Source organism: Diaporthe citri (genome assembly GCF_014595645.1).
Source record: "Diaporthe citri strain NFHF-8-4 chromosome Unknown scaffold_4, whole genome shotgun sequence".
Classification (NCBI taxonomy): domain Eukaryota; kingdom Fungi; phylum Ascomycota; class Sordariomycetes; order Diaporthales; family Diaporthaceae; genus Diaporthe; species Diaporthe citri.
In genome coordinates this window covers 812,929-835,238 of record NW_025064849.1, presented here as the reverse complement: position 1 = coordinate 835,238, position 22,310 = coordinate 812,929, and the positions used below count along the sequence as shown (strand labels likewise).

Sequence of the window (22,310 nt, the reverse complement as noted above, 5' to 3'; positions counted from 1 at the left end):
GCGGGCCACGAGTTGTGCAAGGCTTGGCTTTACAGGGCCCAATGTGCGAACCAGTCGCGGGAACCTTCAAGGAGAGCTATAATACCACGGATCACACTGATTGTAGCAGCCTAGTCCCGAGTGGAGACGGGCCGTTCTAAATACGCGGCTTTGCTTGAGTGCTTTGATCGCGTCCAGCCACCCGGGAAGTGAAGTTGATTGGAATTGGCTGGCGCTGGGCTGAACGATGAAAAGACTGGTGGCATGCTCTGCCCAGCACATGGTTGCACCCGATATTACTCCGGTGAATGCTATCCGGCTGAGTTGGTGATTGTGTGCTGTGTTTCCCGATAAACTCGGGCTAGTGAGCCTCCTGATACTGATGTGGAACGCGATGGGGAGCTTGGAGGGAGGGAGCTTCGAGGGCAGCTTACGACTCGAGAGAATCCGGTGAAACCCTCGATCTCGACGGCCCTCAGATGTACGCACGGGCTGTCGTTTGTTGCCGTCGCCTACACGTGCCGTTTTAGTGACCACTCGTGTTATAATTCCGGTACTCATCATGGCTTGTCCCGTGTTGGCTGGGGTTTGGCTGGACAAGCTTTTTGGACAGGGATAGCACCTAACCTCGCGGAGATCGATCTCGGGGAAGTTCCGTCCCAGGCATGGAAGCCGCAGCTGAACTCTCCTGAGCCGGGCTTGGCCTGTCTGCCTATTGGTCCTCTCGTCCAGGTAAGCCACTGTGAATATTGCCATCACAAGGAAACAGTTACGGTTACCCTCTAGCTACAGCTACTGTGCTTTGTGCCTGCAACGTTGAGGTCACACATTCGTCAATAACATTCCACCAGCGATGAACTTCTGACACTCAAAGTGAGAAACGCCCAGCTAACTTTCGCCTTAGAACTTCATCTTCAATGGACGTGCTCTCAAGTCCAATGCATTTGCGTGTACGCCTCGTTCTCGTCTGAACTTTGTCTAGGCGCTGAGCCGCGTTGGGGATTCATCTGAAAAGCCACCCGCCGAAGCTCTCCCAAGCAGCAGGACATGATCCGCGCTCACTGTTACATTTTGCCCCCTGAAATCACGCGTAAGCACGGCTGGGAATTTTGGAGATGCCATGCTTCCCGAGGTAGGCTCGGTGGGCTCAAGCATCCCATCCTTCAAGAGTTCACCCTGTAAGGCAACATTGACACACCACTGCATGCCGAGAAGCGACGGCGAATTCCTAGAGGACGGGCTTGCAACTTACAGTCTCAATTATAGGCAATTAGTGAACCAACACGTTCAGACTGACCTACCAGTCTTGCGAGCTTTGATCTTTGAAATAATATTGGAAGACTGGCGAGTACGGAGTACAACATTCGGGACGACGGGGGACTTTACTCGGCACTACCACCTGGCCGTTGCATCCCACTCAACAATCAAACTCTAATCCTCTTCCAAGCCTGCCGTGGCATTGAAAAAGCCTTGTGGAAGTCTTGGGCAATCATCATTCCAGCGCCGCGTAATTTCACACGAAGCAGCAGCCATCCTGGATCAGCGCACGTTACAGCTCTGCGAACGGACAAGGTATGACGCCGTATTCACACCTCCGCAAACAACAGCCCTTCAGTGAGCGATCAGAGTATGATTTTCCAGGGTCAGAGGCCATAATGATCGGAATCAAACCCTCCACCCCAACTTACCGGCTTCAGGATCCAGATCCGGTGGAGTGGCGAGGCCCCCCTTGCACCCATCTAGACTCCCAACATCGTGTCGGGCGGTGCGGAGAATTCGGAAACCTTGGTGGCCGCCGGAGTGATTTAGGTTTTCGTCAGGCTGCCGCTGCCGCCAGGAACAAGTTCCGTGCCAAGCTGCCAGACACTGCGCAGCACAGGCCATTTTATCAAGCCTCAAGAGATCGGCAACCTTTGAGCCCGCACAGGGGCTGACGGCCTGGGGGGGGGGGCAATGCACGGTAGTCCAAGCTCCAATTGCAGTGCGGCCATTTCTCATGAAAGATCTAGACGAGATGGGGGGATATAAATATCAAGGTTCGCATGCAGGCCTCCGAATCCTATCGGCCACCACAACTGGCACCGCGGTCAGATACCCAGCCAGGGCTCAGCATCCTGCTGGGCGTTTGATGGGTGATGATGGAGTTGACTTTCAGGCACCAAGATAAAGGCCGAGGTCACAGAATTCTGGCAACGAAATCTTATTCCAGCGTCTGTACCACGGGTAAGATCGGGTCCTGAGAGACTGCACCTTGCCTTCCGCGTTTCATGGGGATGGCTCGTTTGGAGTTGGGAGCGCCCGGCCACTCGTATTTCGTGCCGAGACGTGCGGCCCCTGTCTGACCACGCCACGGAAAACCTTAAAACCATTAGCTTCTCCCCGAGCCCGATGCGACAGCACGTTCCATGAGTTCGCAACGTGTTGCTTCCCCACTCCGATACCTATGTTCGCCGTCAGTATAGATGATACCTCCGTGTCCGCATGACGATGCAAGAGTTTGCGAGCCAGCTGCCACCCGAGGCTTGAGCGCGGCTTATCTTGATTTCAAATGCATCCGAAGACTTACACTTTCGTCCCAGAGCAAACAGATGTTGATGAGTCCCCCCGCGGGCGATGCGTGGCCTCTTCCACCTGCTCACTGGTTTCACCAAAGTACATGAGCAATATTCTGTCCATAGGGTCACATTGGAACAAGTTAGTCTTGCATTGTTTCGCAGCAGGTGCTTTGAATTATGTGCTCTGAGCCTGATGCCTCAAGAGATCCTCACTCATCAGAGTCATCACGGTTTGGGCTTTTCTTGTGGGAAGGTCGAAGATCGAATGGAGGAGCCAGCGGACTTCAGGAGATGTAGGTGTTGTCTGTCATCCCGCGGGATCGGAGTGACGATTGATACCGTCCAGGAGTTCTTGAGCTGGTGGATGAGACATCAGAAACACCACTCCGGCTTGATGCTGGGGCACTGCAGATTAATCAAGAGATTGGATTACTCTCGCTCACACCTACTCGCCCAAAGGGCTACGAGCCGGACGTAACATGTGGTAGGGATGCCGGAACATTTGCAACCATCAAACTTTGCTGGGTAGGAAGATTTCCGTCATCTGATAGAGCAAAGCCTCCTCGCTTGGGCCAGCCGTGGCGAAGTGATGAGCGGCCACAGAGTGAGAAATTCACACCACGTCGGTTTGTTCGGCATCGTATGGCCTCGAGAGTCCAGTTTATGCATTAGGCGTGTTGCTGGCTGCAGCAAAGTCTTATTACATGGATGTACCTCTGACACTTGCCATCTGGATGCAAAAGCCGTGGGATGGTTTATGCAATATCTTGCTTCTACCCGTCGGCTAGGACGCCGCGCATACCATCGGGGAAGGATCTTATCTCCCCTACTTGGCGAGTGACGATCACTGTCCGATTGATATCACAATACTGCATTGCGAGCGGGTTGACCAGTATCGTGCTCAGCATGCGAGCCCGGCGGTAGGTTACTGAGACCTGTGATAGCCCGAGCGAGTGTCCCATTTGATGCGCCACAGGCATCATGCACAGATCAGTGCAGCGTCGCGACGCGTGCTACGTAAATGCATCCGTGATGCGCTCTAATGTTTCCAGGTGATACATCTAACGGGCCACTGTCCCTCCTAGGTATGCCAAAATCACGCAGGTAATTGAGGATATCCAACCTCGGCAGACTTTGCGATCGGAACATGGGCATGGCACATGACGGTTGGTGAGTGTCAAAAGGTGATCCCCCGGTTCTGTCCGTTTCTGTCAGTGCAGCTGTATGTTAAATCACGTTGAAATTAGAAGCCACCTGTACGAATGCCTTGAAGTTGTTGGATTTTATGTCACGTTTCCGGGGATGGTGGGTGCCGCCAAAAGTTATATGCTCCTGGGATTGGAGGCTTCATATTCACTTCGCGCTTGTTTCAACATCAACATCATGTATATTAAACTAGGATGACATGATTGAAAAGACACTTAATCGACCAAAACTGTTGTACTGCCTAATTATGCGCTTCCGTTCTCGAAGTCCCAGAGATACCCGGCTCTTCTTCCCAATGGAGAAATGGCTGGAAAGTCTTCCTCTGGAATGTCGAAGTTTTCCAACCTGATATCGCCTTTTGACGATGATGCTTAGCTGTATGTTTGTAGTTCTAGTAATGTTATCTCTGTGACATCAGTCCGGTGAAGAATTATTTTAGTGTAGCTTCGTCATATTTGTAATCTTCGAGTTGTGTCTTGGCCAACATTCGGGGTACCAATGCCATCAGCAGAACCACAGGCAGTGAAAAGATACTGGCCTGGACTTGAACAGAGTTGGGGAGCAAGGCACGTCCACATAACCCATCACTCTCACACACAGGCTTAATGAGAAATGCTGGACTAGCAAGAACCAAGTATCCCACATCCATATTATGCTAACCCCCCTTGTTCAAGCACCACCAAGACGACACAGCCTCCCGTTCTGCGACGGAAGCTCCTCATACCCCTCCGGCTTCCTCACCTCCCACTCGTCCATGCCCGGACTCACCGCCGCCAAAAACAAGTCCCACGGATCCCTCGCCCTCTTAGTCCCCACTAGCCTCTCATACTTGTCCCCATAAAACGCCTGCTGCCACCCAGGCTCCCCCGCATCCGCCTCATTGATATAGCTGCCGGCCCCGGGCGACACGTCGATGAAGCCCTGGAAGTACCGCCGGAAGCGCGCGTGGTTCGCCACCATATTCTCGACGGGCGGCGCCGTCGACTCCGGGCCCTCCCACCCCTCGCCGTGCATCACCGTCCTGCGGAACGCAGGGTTGACGCCGCTGTCGGCCCCCGGCCACCCGGCCCGCTCGCTCGTCGGCGAGTAGTTGATCCCGTGGAAGACGTAGCCGCCCTCCTCGACGTAGGCCCGGATGACCTCGTTGGTCCTGTCCAGCAGCGCCGGGTCCGCGAGGTTCTCGCGCGGGAACAGCCGCGTCGCCATGCGCCGCTGCTCGACGAGCTCGCCCGGCGGGCGCGCGGGGGGAGCAGGTGGAGGGGGAGCAGTGCCGTTGGGACGGGGCCCGCCGGACACGGAGACGAGCGGCCTGTTGAGGCTGACGCCAGCGGCGCGCAGGTCGGCGACCAGGGCGGTCACGCGCGCCGTCGCGTCGGCGGCGCTCATGGCCGGGTAGCTGATGCTGGTTGTGAAGGTGAGGTTGCGGGGCACGTTGGCGGTGGCGGCGCTGCCGTTGAAGACGGGGACGGGCCGGATGAAGTTGTAGCCCTGGCCGCCGTCGTCGCACATTCCTGGAACGAAGGCGAAGTAGGTGCGGATGCCGCGCCAGAAGGCGGCGGGCGGCGTGGCGGGGAGGGCGCCGCGCGCGGTCGTGGAGAAGGAGATGCTGGCTGAGGCGACGGGGATCGGGGAGTAAATTTTGATGATGGCGGAGGTGAGGACTCCGTAGGTGCCTTTGTTGTTATTGTTGTTTTTAGTAACTTCTGACTGGTTGATATATATCCGGGGCACAATCAGGGACGCTGTAACTTACCCGCGCCACCTCCTCGCATAGCGTAGAACAAATCAGTATTCTGATCCGGATCCGCCGTCACGAACCGCCCGTCCGCCGTGACGACCTGGATGGACAGCACCTGGTCCGCGCCGAGCCCCAGGTACGACGTGTAGGCCGAGTGGCCGCCGGACGCGATGAAGCCGCCCAGGGCTCCGACCGTCTGGCCGCCCGGCGCCACGATGGAGACGTCGTGCTGCGACGCGTAGGCCCTCAGGTCGTAGCCCTGCAGACCGGCGCTCATGCGCGCGGCTTTGCCGGTGTAGCGCCCGATTGTGTAGGCGGGCAAGAGGGAGAATTCTTTGAGGGCGTGCGTCCAGATGGACAGGGCGCCGCCGCCGGTGGAGCGGCCGAGGAAGTCGTGGCCTGTGTTCCTACAGCGCTGTCAGTGACATGTTTTGAGCTGGCATCATGCTATAGGCTCGCTTACTTGATTACGAGCCGGATGTTGGAGTTCCGGGCAAAGTTCACGGCGAGTTGGATATGCTTCACCGTTGTTGCTTTGACGACGTAGGTGGGAAACCCGTCGAGTGTGCATGTATCGTTAGGGTTGGAGGTTGGCAGACAGGTGTTGCCTTCGACCCATTGCTGACCGATTGACACGGGATCGTTCATGCTTGGTGGGTGTCAGTCTTCTTGAAGTGAAAGATCTAATCTGAACACTCTCACTGGACGCTGGAATTGACCCATTGCTGCTGAATTCTAGTACAGCTCAGTGCATCGTACTGCGGGCCGGCATAGCATGGTGCAGCAATGGGAGTTGGCCTTATCAGAGCACCTTTTAATGTCACGTTGAGGTCTTGCCATTGTGCTTCAGAAGGCCAGTCTGCGTCTCCCGGGTATGTCTTGCATTGTGCGTCTGAGAGTTCCGGATTCAAGGTGTCACCGAAAGCAATGCTGGGGTTGTTGAGGACGTCTCTGTCCGTCAACTGAACGGCTTCGAATGGAAAGTTGTATGAGAGAGCAAAGCTCACAAATGCAATCAACAACAATAGAAATTGCTCCATTGTAAGAGAAGTCTATACTCATAGTCCCAATTACTCGGAAGGAGCAGGGGGAACTGCTCAAATATATCTTTACCTTCCTGGTCCTGGTCACCCTTTCTGAGCTCTATTAACAAGATAGCGGGCCATAGGCCTATACAGTTTGTATACAATTCACATACTCACAGCATGAACAAGAACCCCAACAACGCCACACCCTCTTTCCTCTAGAGCATCTGACATACAGCAACTGCCGCTGCACTACCACATTTACATAGGCGAATACGGAAGGTCATGAGGCAGCTCTCCTCATGGCCCAGCCGATCCCTTTCCATATGCCAAGATCCGAAGGTTCACTATTGAAATGAAAAGGAACCCGATAATGCAGTGTAACGGGAGCTATTTTCCCTGACGAAAGCTGGCTTTGCATTGTATTTAGCCGTGGCGAATCAGTCTGGGGATTGCTTTATCATCCTTCTCGCCATGTAAGGTGATTCTGGAATCCTGCGAACCGAACCGGGTACCTGAAGTAACATTGCACCCTGCTGTACCACCACGAGGCAGTGCATCGTGCTGGTGCGGAGCCATTTCAAAGCAATTTATAATGATTGAAAAGAGGTTGTACCTAATTTGGCTATGGCAGTCACTGGGGGTCACGTGAATAGGGTGTACAGTGAATGGAGAGTACGTGTTGCGTACATGTGTCTTCAAAAAGGGTTCCCAGGGCCCTTTCTGCACTCAGACCTTAGCCATATGCCCACTTCAAATACAAAAATAGCATATCTGGCAGACACAGTCTTTCTGTTACATTAGCAGTCATGTCTTGTCATAGAAGAAGTGGTAGTAGACAAAAGTTACGGACATCTGTTCAATATAAGAAGTCATGACTGAGCTCAGGGAAGGCGACGAGTTTGAAACAAAAATCATAGAGCGCCCAATATGATATTACCGAATAGTAGTACCCTCGAAAGAAAAACCTCTGTCGATGGGAGAAGAAAAAAATAGTGGCAAAGCCACAGGGAATGTACATACAGTCATTCACACGCACGACCACTTGGAACAATATCTCACAGATATGTATCTCTACAGCACAGCTGACTTCAACATCACAAGCCCAAGTCCCATCACCTTCGTTTGATCATTTCTCTGCCTGCCCATGAAAGCTTTCAATTTTATCAACAAGGGCTCCAGTAGATGTTGTGGGAAACGCAAGTCCGCGTTAGGGAGGGCAGTCTCAAATAATGAATAATTGTCAACTTATGGCTGATTCTCATGCCATGTGGCCAGCCTCCTCGAACCCACGGAGGTAAGGCAATGACTGTCTTGAAGCGAAAGTATATATACACAACAGGAGGATGACCATGGACTGAATAGCAGTAGGACTGGCTTCTTTTCCATCCTTTAATGCTCCACAAGGACCAGCTGGCATCAACCTGGAGGACCAATGCGTGGTCAGTACCTCAAGCGGTGACCTTGCCCTTGATAAAAGTCGCAGCAGCAGTGGTGTCAGACCCATAGCCAAGGTGGCCCGTGGCACTCGCACTCGTGGTGCCCCCGGAAGAAGGCGACGTGCCCGCCCCAGTCGCGCAGACGGCGTCGGCCGACGCGCAGAAGGACTTGAACGCCCCGTCGGGGATACCCTTGACAGCCTGCCCGACAAACGGGTCGCCAAAGGTGACGGCGGCCTTGACCTTGCCCGCGGCCGCGGCGTCCAGGTTGTTCATGGTGTTGTGCACGAGCATGGCGCCCTGCGAGTACCCGGACAGCACGACCTGGGTGTCCGGGCAGGACGCGAGCGCGTCCGTCACCGCCTTGACCATGGCCTTGGTGCCCGCGCCGCCCTGCGGGGATATCTCGGTGGCGATGCCGCCCGCGTCCGCGGCGTACGCGACGCCCGTCACCACCGCGTTGTTGTTCAGCGCCGTGCCGAGCGCTGTGTTCAGGCCGGGCCCGACGATGGCGCCCAGCGTGCCTGGCTCGGTCGTGCCGCGGGCGAAGATGACCGTCACGGCCTTGCAGTCTGCGGCGGCGGCGGCGGGGTTCGTGTCGGCGGCTGCATCAGTCGAGCTCGTGTCCCCCGTCTCGGAGCCGGTGCTGCCTCCTCCCAGGCTGGGGAGCCCTGTGGGAAGGGTAGGAGTGCCTGAGCCTCCGCCGAGGCCTCCCAAGAGACCAGTGGGGATGGGCAATGATCCGGAGCCAGTCCCGTCACCGCCCAAGCCAGGGACGCCGCTCGGGAGAGATGGGATGCCACTGCCGGTGCCATCACCACCAAGGCCAGGGATGCCTGGAATGCCACTTGGGAGGGACGGGATGCCGCTACCACCGTCACCACCCAGGCCCGGAATACCGGTCGGGAGACCTGGGAAGCCACCCGTCCCGGTACCACTGCCGAGGCCTGGAATGCTTTGGCGGGTCGTCTTCGAGAACAGAGGCAGGCCAGCCGCCGTGGCGGAGAAGTATGCGACGAGGAGAGCCTGATAATGCATTGCTGCTGTTGCAAGTACGACTTTGTCTGGTCGAGAAGATGTATATGGGTAATCGAAGGGAGGTGGAAGGGAGTGAATAACGGCGTCAAGCCTGCAAGTAATCTGTTCCTGAATGGAACTTGTGAAATGAAGAACGCTTGTGGTTGAAGCGAGTGTAGAGAGCGTTTATTCCCTGATGGAGGACGGATCAATACAATCACAATGATCCTCAAGAAGACATCATGAACACTTATAGATGCATGCTCAGACAGTCAGCCACCGTGGCAAGTGATGCCTTCCTTCCTCTTCCGGGAATCAAGCCGAGTCCTGCAAGAAAATGATTCATCGCATGAGGCTGCAATATGTCTGTGGCGTTAGCACAATGGCGTTCCGGGCCGATGCCTTGAAAGACTGAGCACCCAGACCAGTCCGGAGCAGCCCACTCGCCCATGTTTGCAGCCTCGATCCCTCACCAAGCCACTAGGAAAAGGAGAGGATCACGGAAACCCTAGGAGCATCCCACCAATATTGACGTCGGCATATTCCTGTGCAGGGGAGATGCCGTGGCTGAGCTAGAGGAGCGGAGGCCGGTACGGAGGTAGAGCCCCCACGACTCCATCCATGAACTATTGCCCGAAACGGCACCACACCGTTTACCCCCAGCTATCCTTGCCTGGCACCTAGCCAATCCGAAAGGGCCAGAACAACGCTCGGACGCAACTCTCTACCCGTCAAATTTCTCTCCGATGTCAACAGCCAAACGGCCTGGCCGTTGAGTGCGCCGTCCGGTTTCCTTGGCCTTGCTGTGGCCAGCGACACGAGATCCCTTGAGTCATGAGAATTTGCAGGTCGAAGGAGGAGGTCAGTTAAGCACACATGTGCCGTGGTATATACATAGATCAAGGTTGCGACATCTCGTCCGACCTTGCGTCCGACCTTGCGGTTCGTCTGTACGGCAGTGCACCACCACGAGGCTGAGAAGTCAAGGTTCTTTTTTCCATCCCCGGACGTGTGGGTCAAACCCACAAACGACCTATTTGTTTCCTTGTAATTGGAGGGAGCTTAAGTGTGATGTGATTATGCTTCTTTTTCACCTTCGGTGCTGAAGAAGGGAGGGCTGGAACAGGTGAACCCCTGTAGGACTTGCCGAGGCACGTTTTTGTTTTACTGTATTCCCACCCACACCCCGGGATCACACACACACGCCAACCAAACAACCAAACAGTTCCCGCGGGCCGCAATCAATCTGAGATCCAGGAACCAACCTGTCAGCTTTCCTGGCCTGGCAGCAGCCATCATCGATGCATGAAATTGTCCGGCGGTCAGGCCGGCCTGGTTCCCCACTGGGAGGACCCATTGTGGCGGGCCGAGGGTTGAGACCTTCCTAGGCCGCATGCGGAGCCAATCGCATTACAGCAACGCCGCGGGTGGGGTGGATCACGATAATCCGCGGCTGCGAGTCGCCAACGAGGTTTATTGTGGAGGACGCAGCCACTTTTTTGGATGACCGCGTTGAAGAGTCTTGAGCAGATTATCACACCATCGCGTATTGCCAGAGTCAGCATCGGTCAAGGTGTGAGGTCTTGGAAGTTGGAACTCGTCGGGCAGCCAGATCGGATGATGGTCTCAGTGGCCACACAAACTTGAGATGGCGGCCTCAAATCGAGGATGCCCTTGGTGCTCGGTTCAGCCAGCTGGCGCACATGTGATTGAGACGGGCAATCGAAGGATCCCGAGCCCAGATGAAGTTGAAACGAGCTGTCATATCTCATTTATTACCATCAATCGTATCTCATCCAATGCGTCCGCGAACTCGACGGTACCTTGAGAGAACGAGGTAAGGAATCGCCCCGTTCATCAGGTCAAGGTGAGCGAACAGCCACGATCCAGAAGCCTCGGCCATCGAAGCCAGGTGGCTGGAACCTTGCTCGAGATATATACGAGCGACGTCAGTATCACGCGATACCGAGGATCCCGAAGACCAGCCTCGACGCCATCATTCTCCTTCGTCTGCGTTATCATCTTCATCCCCATCGCCATTCTCATCCCCGTCTTCCTCCTCCGAGCTCGAGTCACTGTCCAGGTTCGGGTCCGGCATAACCACGTCGTTCAGGAAGCCAACCTGGAAATAGTCAGCCATGGGGGGTTTCACATTGACCCAGAAGCACGTTCCACTCACATATCCAACCATGGCCCTGATAATATCCGTGATCTGGTCCTGGCTATCCTCCGCGGTGAGGGCACTGTCAGGGATCTTCTTCCCCACCGTGAAGTTGCGCAGCTTGAGCAACTCGATGTCTCGGTGATCGGCGTCGAAGCCCTGTGGTAGACGGGATGGATTAGCAGCTGTTTGGTTCAACGGATTCCTCGGTCGGCACTCCCCGAGATGAGGGCCTCGACTCCGTCCAAGTCCAGACCGGATCCTACCGCCAGGAGACCCCAGCAAGTTGCCGAACACCGAGTGAGGAGCATATTGGACCTCGGCATCAGAAGTATGGGTCCAAAAGGGTAGTAAGATGGGGGAAGAGAGCAATTGCTTACCTTTGGCTTTGTCTTCAAAGCATTCTCCCCACTCGCCTTACAAAACGCCTTCAGGCAGCTCTTCTCATCGCCCCTCTTCGCCCCGGGCAGGAACGCCGCCCGGAACCCGTCATCCACCAGCACCCTCCTCCACCGGCGGGGCCTCTCGTCGATGGACGCGCGCAGCTTGGCCAGGTGCGAGGCGTCCGGGTGCCAGAGCCCGCCGCCGACGAAGCACGACCCGGGCTCACAGTGGACGTAGTAGCACGCGTAGGGGCCCTTCCTGCCCGTGCGCGAGAAGGCGACGCTGTAGTGCGGCTTGTAGGGGGTCGGGTCGTTGCTGAAGCGGATGTCGCGGTAGATGCGGAAGACGACGTCCTTGAGCGGCAGCTCCGGGATCGTGGGGTCCGCGGCGATGATGCGCTGCATTAGGGACTCGACGTAGGTGTTCCAGTCTTGGAGGGAGCGGCGGTACTCGGGGTCGTTGGCTGGAGGGGGGACACTCGGTTAGCCATGGTCCGCATTGCGGATCTGCCCGGCTTGTAGATATAGTGATGCAGCTTACACTTAAGCCATGACCTCTTGTTATTTGCCTTGAGGTCCTTGAGGAAGAGCAGGGTGTTCGGATGCAGCCTGTCATCCTCGTAGTCGACGCCTCCAGTCCCGCGCATCTTGTTCAACGGCGTGATGGTGACCCGCGGTTCCTCGTCCTCGTCCAGCTCGTTATCATCGTCTTCTTCCTCGTCCTTGCCATCCTCCTGGAACTCGTCTGAGTCGTCGTCGTCCTGCTCGATCTTGGCCTTCTTCTTGCCAGTGGATGTCGGTCGCGACGCGGGGTTCTTGCGCGGTCTCCCTCTCTTCCTGCCGGTGCCATTGCCATTTGTGGCCTTGAACTCGTCTGCTGTAGAATCCTCAATTTCGTCGTCAGAGGATGCCTCGAAGTACTGGCTCTTCTTGCCGGACGAGCCGATGCGCGTGGATCGACGGCCGGCGGATGCCACGGGTGTCTCGGGAGCCGCGGCTTGTCGCTTTCGCGGGGGCATGTTGGCGGCGTATTTATTCGCTCAGCAGGAACTCGAAGCAATAAAAACAATACACAAGTCAATAGTGGATTGATACTATAGAATGCCGAGAGCAGTGCTGGGCAGCAATTGATTTGGCTCGAGTGTAGACGTCATTGCTAATCTCAGCCGGAGAATTGACGCGACCGAGGCGCGTTTCACCTCCAAAGTTCCCGACCCTCTGACTCGTCGTCCCAGCGCGAAAGCACGTGTGATCCACTTCCGCTTGCCATCGACGACTCTCAGTAACCACCCATTCAGCGACCATTCACACTAGCAATTGAGACGAAGTCCAAGGACAGTCAAAGATGACAAATTTGCAGCGACACGTGTCTATTACTAAGTGATTATTTACGCTATCGTCTTCACAGTCCAGCTCGGGGGCAGATCCTCAACGGCCGTGCCCCAGCTGCTCTCCCTGGTGCCCACCACAAACTCCAGCACGCCCCCCCTCACAAAGAACTCGTGCGTGATCCAGCTCCTGGTCCACGGCTTCCCGTTGAGCGTCGCGCTCTGGATGTACTTCGCCTGGTACGTCGGGTCGAAGTTGACCACCCTGATGATGGACCACTGGCCGTTCCTGGCCCTGAGCTTGACCTCGCGGAAGAAGGGCGGGGTGAGCAGGTAAACGTCCTGCCCGGCGACGGGGAAGAACCCCATCATCGCGAGGCCCGAAAACGCCCCCATGGCGCAGTCGTCGTTGCCGGGGATGCCGGCGAAGGTGGTGTTGAACAGGCTGGGGATATACCGGTGGGCCCAGTACGAGCTGAGCCCCGGGCGGCCGGCGTAGTGGAACTGGAAGACGGGCAGGAAGGACTGCTCGTTGCCCATGTAGATGATGCCCGACTCGTGGAAGTAGTCGAGCCGCTTGGTGAAGAGCTCGGGCCCGCCCATGGCGCGGATCAGCGACGCCATGTCCTGCGGCACGTAGAAGCTGTACAGCCACGGGCTGCCCTCGTACGTGCCCATGCCCGTGTCCAGGTAGCACCGGTGCATCTCGTGCACCGGGCTGCACGTCCGCGTGTTGTGGTACCTCCAGCTGCCGTCGACGCCGCGCATCTGCAGGAAGCCCTTCCACTCGCTCCACACGACCTCCTCCTCCTCGAAGTCCTTGTTGGTCTGCACCAGCACGTCCCGCTGGTTCGCGTTCCACAGGTTGCGCCAGTTCCCGCTGCGCTGCATGTACTTGAGGTAGTCGTCCTCCTTGCCGAGGCCCTTGGCCAGCAGGGCGATGGCGAAGTCGTCGTACGCGTACTCGACCGTCCGCGAGATGCTGCGCGTGATCCGGCCCGTGCCGTTGTTGTCGATGTCGTCGTGCGGGATGTAGCCGAGCTCGTGGTAGCTGACCAGGTTGCCGCGCCCCTCGGTGTTCCAGCTCAGCGGCTCTTCCTCTGCGTCGGAGACTACCGCTGCGTATGCTGTCTCCCAGTCTATGCCGTCGGTGATGCCCTTCAGGAAGGCATCCGCGATCACGACATCGGCGTTGGTGCCACCTTGTGTGAAGCCCTTGCAGAAGGCCATACGGCAGTCTGGAAGCTTGCCTGCACTCTGGTGTCAGCTTTTGCAAAGAACTTTGCTGGTTCTGATAATCGATGCCTACCAAGATTTCGATAGATGTCAAGAAGTGTTCGGACCATCTGGGCCTGCGCATTAGGGTCGATAATGCTTAGCAGGGGATGCTGAGCACGGAACGAGTCCCAAATGCAGTAGAATCTAGAATAGACAGTCACAGTCAGCCTGGTTTGCTCATCACTGAGCGAGGATAACCATCTACTCACGAATCAAAGTACGGCTCATCCGACTTCCACAGCTGGTTCTCCCCCGTGTAATTCTGCGGCGACAGCATCGTCCTGTACAGCCCAGACCAGAAAGTCACCAGCAGCGCGGGGTCAATATCCGTCTCGTCCACCTCAATGACGCTCAGCTTCTCCGCCCACGCGTCCTCCACCCGCGTCTGCACGGCGGCAAAGTCCCACCCGGGGATCTCCCTCTCGGCGTTGCGGCACGCCTGCTCGCGCGAGATGAAGCTCAAACCCACGCGCGACAGGATCTCGTCCCTGGGCGGCCTCTCGAACTGGATCCACGCGCCGGCCGACCCGGAGGGCAGCTTGAAGTCGCCCTGGGGGTCCGGCTCGAGGATGCGGCGGCCGGCGTCGGGCACGTCCTGCATGAAGGTGCCCGCCTTGCGCACGGCGGCGCCCTTGAAGTCGGCGCAGAAGAAGGCGTCGTACTCGCCCGTGCCGAACGAGGGCCGGTACGTGCTGTCGCCCGTGATGCGCATGCCGTCCGCGTCGACGCGGATCCCGCCGCCGCGCCGCGTGTTGTCCAGGTCGTTGAGGTCCACCAGGATCAGCGGGCTGTACGGCACGCTGTTGCCCAGGCCGTCCTGCGGGCTGTCCTTGTCCGGGAACCGGAACCGGTACAGCGCCGTGTGCTCGGCCGCCGTCATCTCGGCCGCCACCGAGTTCTTGAGCCGGATCGAGAAGTAGCCCGGCTTCGCCTTGGACGAGAGGGGCCACCGCATCACGGGCCGGGTGAAGGTCATGTACTTGCACTTGGCGACGTCGTCGTCCGGGCACCCCGGGTGCACGAACAGGGGGAACTGTCCCATAGACGGCCGCCCTCCCGTGCCCGAGTCGTGCAGGTGCGAGAACCCGCTGATGAAGCTCATGTCCTCCACGTAGCCCGCCGCGTTCTCGTCCTTGTTGGCCGAGTCGGCGACGGGCTTGGCCATGCCGTAGGGCAGCGTCGCGCCGGGAAAGACATGGCCGCCGTTCGTCGTCCCGATGAGCGGGTCGATGTACCTCAGAACGCCCCTGGCCGGCGTCACCCTCTTCGGGATGGCGTGCCCTGGGATGATGAGGTCCAGGACCGACCCTCTGAAGGATGTGAACCCCGGCACTGGGATCAGAATCACGACCAGGAAGAACACCAGCGAGTACACCACCACCGTCCTCCTGCTGGGGCGGCGCGTGAGCCGTTTCGGCCGGTACGGCGTGCCGACCTTCTCCTTGTACTTGGCGCCCGGAGGCAGCGCGCCGCTCGCCATGGTCGATGCTTAGCTCGGCGCCGAGGACGCGGGCTTCATCAAGGTTTGCAGCCCGCTCAGATGCAGATCCTGAGCAGATCTTATGACGTGAGATCCCCGCGTACGGCGAGGCTTTGGGTCGACCTCAGCTGGGTAAGATCGCGTTTTTTTTCAGGTGACGGCGCCAAGGAGATGTGTCGTTAGTTCTGCGCACCGAGGCGGCATGAAGTGGTCAGCGGATGCAGGTCCTCCGTCGTCAGCTCATGTAGGTCCGGACGCAAGGCGGTATAAGCTACTTGAAAGAGACTGAGGCGGACCCGGGTCGCGGTTGGCGCTGAGACATGGCTTCAGGGTGAAGCCAACATTGAAGGAATTTGGACCCACATTCTTGACACGGTTGTCGGATCCGGCCAGTGGCTTCCCCCGGTTCTTGGCGGCGAGAAACTGGCTAAAACGGTTTGGCTTGGCATCCCCTAAGTGGCGAAACTCCGTCCTCTCCTTGGACATTGGAGAGCAGGCAGGTGCTGGACTAGCCACTCATCCTACAGATCAAGTGCTGAATAATACCGTGAGAGCTCACAGACTTAAGATCTGGAGGAACACAAAAGTACATTCCGCGAGCAAGCAATTCTGACAAAGATGAGCCACTAAGTACTGGATGAATTGTGAAATAGTCACATTTGACCACATTTTCAATTCCAATACTTGTTCATGAACAATGTCTTGGATACTGTGGAATGAATCAATTTCATGTATGGCCCGACCCTGGACTCAAGTATGATATTTGTGGAATGGGAGAGAAGACCTACCTAGGTATCGAAATAGAATTATCCGCCCAGTGCACGTGGTCAGACACCCGTGGACCCACGCCGACAACATGCCCTTTCAAAGCAGCATTGGGATTGAACTGATGCAACTGACCCGACGTAATGATAAACGTCTAACTTGGTATCACACAATGACGCCCCTTTCTCGTCTCATCAGTTGTACTGGCCATAATGGGGATCTTTTCCCGGCCCAGAAGACCAATTGGGTCGGAGATAGATCGATTCTCTAGAAGCAAATTCTTAAGCCTCTCTAGCTAGCCTGCACATTCAGTTGGCTCAGGTTTTCTGTCCGTGTATTGCATCAAATCAGATGTGCTCTCACACTAGGCATAGCTGAGCCTATACGCAGTCCCGTCCCACTGCAGGGAGATCACAACCCCTTCTGCTGCCAAGGCAATGGAGCAGGTGGCCCCTTCACCTTCAGCCTCTCCTTCTCCAGCTCAAACCGCTCGATGTCCCTGTGGTCCACAAAGTTACCATGGAACGCCAGCCTCGGCCTGAGCGGCAGCCGAACCAGCGCGACAGGCCCGTCGGCAACCTTCTGCGCGTCCAGGACGGCCAGCTCGTTGATGCCCCGGTCGAGGCGGTTCAGGACCACGACGATGTGCCCGTCGCCCTCGGGCGACCCGTCCACGTCGCGCGGCACGAAGCACGGCTCCTGCAGCGTCGTCGTCGGGCCGGGCCACCACACCTCCTCGGCGCCGGTGGCCCAGTTGTGGTGCACTAGGAGGTTGAACAGACCCCCCGCGGGCGGGCCGCACCGGGCAATGTCGTACGGCCGGCTGCCGTCCATGCCGAGGGCCCAGAATTGCGTGTACTCCTTGCCCTGGAAGCGGTCGTCGATGCGCGAGAACTCGACCGACGTCTGGCACGACTGGGCCGGCTTGATCCTCTTCTCGGGCGAGACCAGCCGGCCATCCTTCGCGACTGGGAAGGTGTACCGTGTCATTGGTGACTTGAGCGGGGAGCCCGGCCCCGGCGGCACCGGTGGTTTCCCGTCCTCCGGGAACCAGAAGAACACGTTACCGTCGGCCATGGACAGGTCAAAGACCAGGTCTCCGCCCTCGCTCTCGTACGCACCAGCGACGTGGCCCTGGAAGCAGTTGTCGGAGCGGAGCCAGACCATGTCCTCCCTCTTGGGGCTCCTCCGCGGCGCCACGCCGAAGAAGTGGTCCTCGTTGGGGTCCCAGGCCCAGTGGACCTTGCTCTTCTGCAGGCGCTGCAGGTCCGCCTTCAGCGGCGTCATGGGCAGGATGATGTGGTTCGTTGTGAAGCCGAAGTCGTGTATGTACCCGCAGAACGGGGCCTCGAACCAGACCTCAGTGAGCTTCTTGCCGTCGGGCCCAATCTCGTAAAAGACAATCTCCTTCGAGCAGTCGTTGCCGTTACCGCCGGCCTCGTAGCCAAAGCACAACATGTTCCCCGTCTCCGGGTCGATCTTGGGGTGGGCCGTAAAGGTCGGCGATACTACCTGGCCATCAAAGTCGTATCGCCCAATGGTCTCGAGTGTTTCCGGATCAAGCGCGTAGGGCGGCCCGTCTTCCTTGCAAGCAAGCATGACGCCCCGCCAAAAGACAATGTTGGTGTTGGAGGTCGTGCGGATCAGCCCCTTGACTGACGCGTCGTCGGTGTACGGATTGCGATACCTGCCAAACAAGCTCCTGCGGGCCGTGGACTCGGCGTTGTAACGGTCGTTCTTGACGTAGCGTCGCTTCCAGTCGACATGGCCATCGGCGATATAATACGCCCCTACAATCCCGTCACCGTTGAACAAGATGTCATCTTCGTGGATCGGAGGGAATCTCTTGTCCACGCCCATGCTGTAGTATGTTCCGTGGATGGACTTGGGCATATTCCCAAACACCTCGAGCTCTTCGATGTCACCCTGAAAGCGGGACGGGGCAACTCCATTGGTGAAGGCTGGCGTCCCGGGGAACTCGGTGCGATCACCGGTTTTGATGCCGTCGACATAGGCCGGAGGGCAGTTCTCGAATGCGTGTCCTGCCATCTTGACCAATGTGCGGCTTGATTCTGCGGTTCAGATGGAGTTTTACTGTAGCGGTTCTGGATTTGGAGCGCTATCGTGGACTACCCAGATGAAAGATGGCGTTTTGGGAATATTAAACGATCGCTTCTTTGAATGCTTGAATGCCCAGGCCGCGCTTGCTGCGGTCTCTCGTGCTGTGACTAAACTGAGCTTAATGCCATTTGTGTCGTAGCATCTGCCAAAGGTATGTTAATTGACATCCATGCTCGCCCCTCACTTTCATGCCGTGTGCATCACGGTATATCGTGCATCTCCACCATGCGGATATTATCAGGGCCCGGAGAATTGACTGTGAGGAGCAACTATTACCCGGTTCGGCCGATCTCCAAATATTGGTGGAATCTGCTCCCATACACCCTGGAACGAGAAGAATATGGCTTATTTTGAATGTTGTCTGTGGTCTCTATTTCAACGTCTGGAGTGTTTATCGCTGCATCAATTATCACTTTAGTTACCATGACGAGTCAATTGTATCCTACTGTTGGACTGAAGGGCTTTAAATCCAAGCCAGACGTCGAGGCGTACCTTGCAGCCTTTAGCGCCGACGAGTTTGACACCTTTTTTCAGTATTACCATCCCGATATTCATGTAAGTGCGAGTGCCCATAAAGCCCCCTACGGCGGTTGAGCTAGCGACGGTTTGTCTACGAATGCCAACATGATCCGTCTCTTCAAGCTAATGAACCTCGGGCACTAATCAGATCGATATTCCCCTCATTCCTGGCCCAAAGACTATAAGCGGCTATCATCAGTGGGCCAAAGGACATCACCAGATAGCATCTGAGACTCTCGTTCCACAAAAGATCATATTCGACCTTGATGGCGGGCTTGTTGTCGTGGAAGTACGAGCGGAGTTTAGAGGGAAGAAGGGAGTAGAAATGGACGACTTCTTCGGATGGGGCCCCGTGTCCGAGGGGACTGGACCGGATGTCACAATGATTGTGTTCTACCACCTTGACGAAAGAGGGCGGGTCGTCCACCTTGAGCCTGGAGCCACCAAGCTGCTGAGGAAGGCACAAGCAGCTAACGTCGCCGTCGGCGGCAGCGCAGTAGCCGGGTCCGGATCATCATTCCGAACCAAAGACGACGTCAGAAGGTACATCGGCTTCTTTAGCAGCAACGACTTTGGCAAGGCATCCGAGTTCTGGGCGCCGGAGCTCGAGGTACGCCTGGGGAAGCTCCAGGTCATCCATGGGCGGGAGGAGAATGTCAAGTTCTTTTCCGAGCAGCGAGTAAACGGCATGGACGAGAACGTTGCTCCGAAGCAGATCACCCTGGACGACAGCTGTTGCGTTCTTCACGCTGAGGTGACCTTCATCGCTCGAAAGGACTTCCCAGAGGTAAGTCTGCACTTCAATGTGGAGATATGTTACCTGTACACGAATGTGCGGGTGCGCAATGTAGCATGCTCCTTGACACTGTTTTGAGAACAATGTCGTCAAGAGTCCGTCGCAACGTATAAGTCTGTATACCTTGCTAATGCGCATCGCGCCACAGGGGTATGCGGGGATGGGCACGACATCAGGAGGTATCAAGACTGGCCAGCGGATTTGGAATGAGATGATGATTTTGTATGATCTGGACAATGAGCGTCGGGTCAGAGTTGTTAGGACCTACCGCTTGAGTGGCCCGGTGATTTCTGGGCCGGATTGATACTGAGGGGGTAATTCCATCGCTCGCCCAAGTCGCGTCAGCAATACGTCGTGTAGGTCAAGTAGCGCTAATCCGGTAGCCATGAACGGGAAATGGTGGCTGTTTTTCAACGAAATGCAAGCCGGCGTCCAGATCAAAGTCATGTGTCGACTTCTTCCTCGTTGTATCGGGTGCATCTTTGGCGCCTTCTTCTACGGCCCAATACTCACTGATTCTCTCCTCTGGTCTCTCTGGTCTCTCTGGTCTCTCTGGTCTCTCTGGTCTCTCTGGTCTCTCTGGTCTCTCTGGTCTCTCTGGTCTCTCACCAGTGGCTTGCCTGAGATACATGGCACTAACAGCTGTCACCAAAAAATCTTCTAGGCAGCAATTGTCATTAGAGCAGGGAATGGCGCACTCTGGCCAGTAGTTGGTGCCGAGCCTGCACCAAAGAGAATGGCCAGATAATTGGCCACTCTGCGACGCCAACATCTGCATAAGGGGACATTGGCTCCTATCACAAGCAGCCAAATGGCGTTCCCCTGTCTGTAATGTTGCAGATGCCTCCTGTCATGCGCGGTGCATGCCTAAGGGCCAATGGTCCTTGATGGATACGCCACTTTTGATCCTGCCCCGGTATTGAACAATCGTCCTTCCCCGACTTGTATTACAGTGCCTCCGCCTCGCAAACAATGGCTGTAGGGGCCATTTTGTCTCCATTTTCCTTTTCCAACAATACGCGTTGATACTCATGCAGAAGGCGACCGCGTTGGATTTGGCCTCGCTTCACGCGTTTGAGCTGCCACCCCGAGGGAGTCACAAATCCCGAGTCTGGAGGGCACAGCATCAAAAGCAGAACGCCGCCTTGCCATGTTTTCTCATCTTTGCAGCTTAAAGCTTCTGACAAGATAGTGCCAGCTTCCGATTCTCCCGTTGCCTGCACGTCCATTGCCAATAGCAAACAACTTTCTGCCAGTCCGCCTGGACTGCCAGCCAGCAATAGCGAGTCAAATTTCGTTGCAAACTGACTTCGTTGGAACCAACCTGTGCGGTCTGGCGAGGGACCTTACGGTACCTTCGCCATCACCGTCGCCATCGCCATGGCGTCCGAACCAGACCCAGAGGATATCAGACTACTTGTCGACGCCATCAAAAATCGTAAAAGATTCCCCCGCTCACTCTGCGGAGCACTACGAGCAGCCAAAGAAGCCAGCCATGAAACAATAGGACGGATCTTCTTCGATTGTGGCGGGCCATCGACATGGGCTTCCTACTTCCTAGTTTCAGAGTCCACGAAGAAGTCTGGTCATGTCTCTGGGAGGGGTAGGAAGCAGCGCCTGATTGCAAAGATGGAGAACCAATCCGTTGAGGACAGGCGAGCATTAGCGAGGCATCTAACAATAGCTTTGGAACCCAGCCGAGCACAAATTGAACGCGACCTCGAGACAGCGATCCATCCTGCCCGCCGCAGTGGACAACGGCAATTCAGTATAGAGAGTTTCCCAACAGCTAGATATCACGCTGATTCTCCTGATACCCCGACACTTGGCTCGCCGGCACGGGCATCTGACGTTCAACCCATTGCAGCCTCGCCGCGCTTCCGCGGCGACTTGTCACCAGCTCCACAAGCGATGGATTTACGGAACATGGCACAATACTTTTCAGAGCCAGGGCAGGCCCTCGTTCAAGCTGTCATCCCGGAATGCACGCGGCTCTTCCCATCTTACCTTGCCGGATCGATTAGGAGATATCCCCTTCCAGACAATGCCGACGTCATCACCGCAGCTGTCTCTATTATGCTGCCCCGTCCCGGGTGGCCAGGGTGCCCCATGAGGATCGAGGTGGTTGGCTCGAAGGTTGACCACATTGCTCAGGAGTTGTTTGACGTACACCTGGAGGCGGAGGGCGGCTGTCGATACATATACCTGCCAGGGGGGTCCACGGTTGCTCCCGACCCGCACCTCGTCCTGAGGCATTGCCGCCTGGATCGCCTCCACCGCTTCTTCGGCGCTCGTGTAGCCGATGCCATCCGCACAACGCCGACATTCCAGATGGATATCAAGGAGGGACGTGACCACACAGTCTGTGTCTCGATGGTGATTCCCTCTGCTGTGGACGATACTGGTGAAATCTACGCACTGCTGTGCCAAAGCGATACAGCGTTGCTCAGGGAGAGCTTATATTTCTGAGTGTACCTACATCTCTAACAACCTGCAAACACCACCAAAAAAGAAACTCAA

At 56.5% G+C, this 22,310-nt stretch overlaps 7 protein-coding genes across 7 annotated transcripts; 2 read left to right on the top strand and 5 right to left on the bottom strand.

Moving 5' to 3' along the window:
- Nucleotides 1–4,409: 4,409 nt before the first annotated feature.
- Nucleotides 4,410–6,126, bottom strand: INS49_009428 (uncharacterized protein; the record flags this gene model as incomplete). Its single annotated transcript, XM_043170159.1, has 3 exons — nt 4,410–5,413; nt 5,494–5,885; nt 5,942–6,126. 3 exons carry the CDS (start codon nt 6,124–6,126, stop codon nt 4,410–4,412), a joined length of 1,581 nt encoding a protein of 526 aa, XP_043024724.1.
- Nucleotides 6,127–7,954: 1,828 nt separating this feature from the next.
- On the bottom strand, nt 7,955–8,980 carry INS49_009427 (uncharacterized protein; the record flags this gene model as incomplete). Its single annotated transcript, XM_043170158.1, has 1 exon — nt 7,955–8,980. One exon carries the CDS (start codon nt 8,978–8,980, stop codon nt 7,955–7,957), a length of 1,026 nt encoding a protein of 341 aa, XP_043024723.1.
- Nucleotides 8,981–10,955: 1,975 nt separating this feature from the next.
- Nucleotides 10,956–12,522, bottom strand: INS49_009426 (uncharacterized protein; the record flags this gene model as incomplete). Its single annotated transcript, XM_043170157.1, has 4 exons — nt 10,956–11,081; nt 11,139–11,279; nt 11,501–11,967; nt 12,045–12,522. 4 exons carry the CDS (start codon nt 12,520–12,522, stop codon nt 10,956–10,958), a joined length of 1,212 nt encoding a protein of 403 aa, XP_043024722.1.
- A 369-nt stretch (nt 12,523–12,891) lies between these two features.
- On the bottom strand, nt 12,892–15,589 carry INS49_009425 (uncharacterized protein; the record flags this gene model as incomplete). Its single annotated transcript, XM_043170156.1, has 3 exons — nt 12,892–14,081; nt 14,141–14,253; nt 14,319–15,589. The coding sequence occupies 3 exons, from the start codon at nt 15,587–15,589 to the stop codon at nt 12,892–12,894; spliced, it is 2,574 nt and encodes an 857-aa protein (XP_043024721.1).
- Nucleotides 15,590–16,765: 1,176 nt separating this feature from the next.
- Nucleotides 16,766–18,403, bottom strand: INS49_009424 (uncharacterized protein; the record flags this gene model as incomplete). Its single annotated transcript, XM_043170155.1, has 1 exon — nt 16,766–18,403. One exon carries the CDS (start codon nt 18,401–18,403, stop codon nt 16,766–16,768), a length of 1,638 nt encoding a protein of 545 aa, XP_043024720.1.
- Nucleotides 18,404–18,898: 495 nt separating this feature from the next.
- On the top strand, nt 18,899–20,094 carry INS49_009423 (uncharacterized protein; the record flags this gene model as incomplete). Its single annotated transcript, XM_043170154.1, has 3 exons — nt 18,899–19,030; nt 19,143–19,781; nt 19,939–20,094. The coding sequence occupies 3 exons, from the start codon at nt 18,899–18,901 to the stop codon at nt 20,092–20,094; spliced, it is 927 nt and encodes a 308-aa protein (XP_043024719.1).
- Nucleotides 20,095–21,170: 1,076 nt separating this feature from the next.
- Nucleotides 21,171–22,259, top strand: INS49_009422 (uncharacterized protein; the record flags this gene model as incomplete). The annotated part of the gene is made up of 1 exon (XM_043170153.1): nt 21,171–22,259. One exon carries the CDS (start codon nt 21,171–21,173, stop codon nt 22,257–22,259), a length of 1,089 nt encoding a protein of 362 aa, XP_043024718.1.
- Nucleotides 22,260–22,310: the final 51 nt, after the last annotated feature.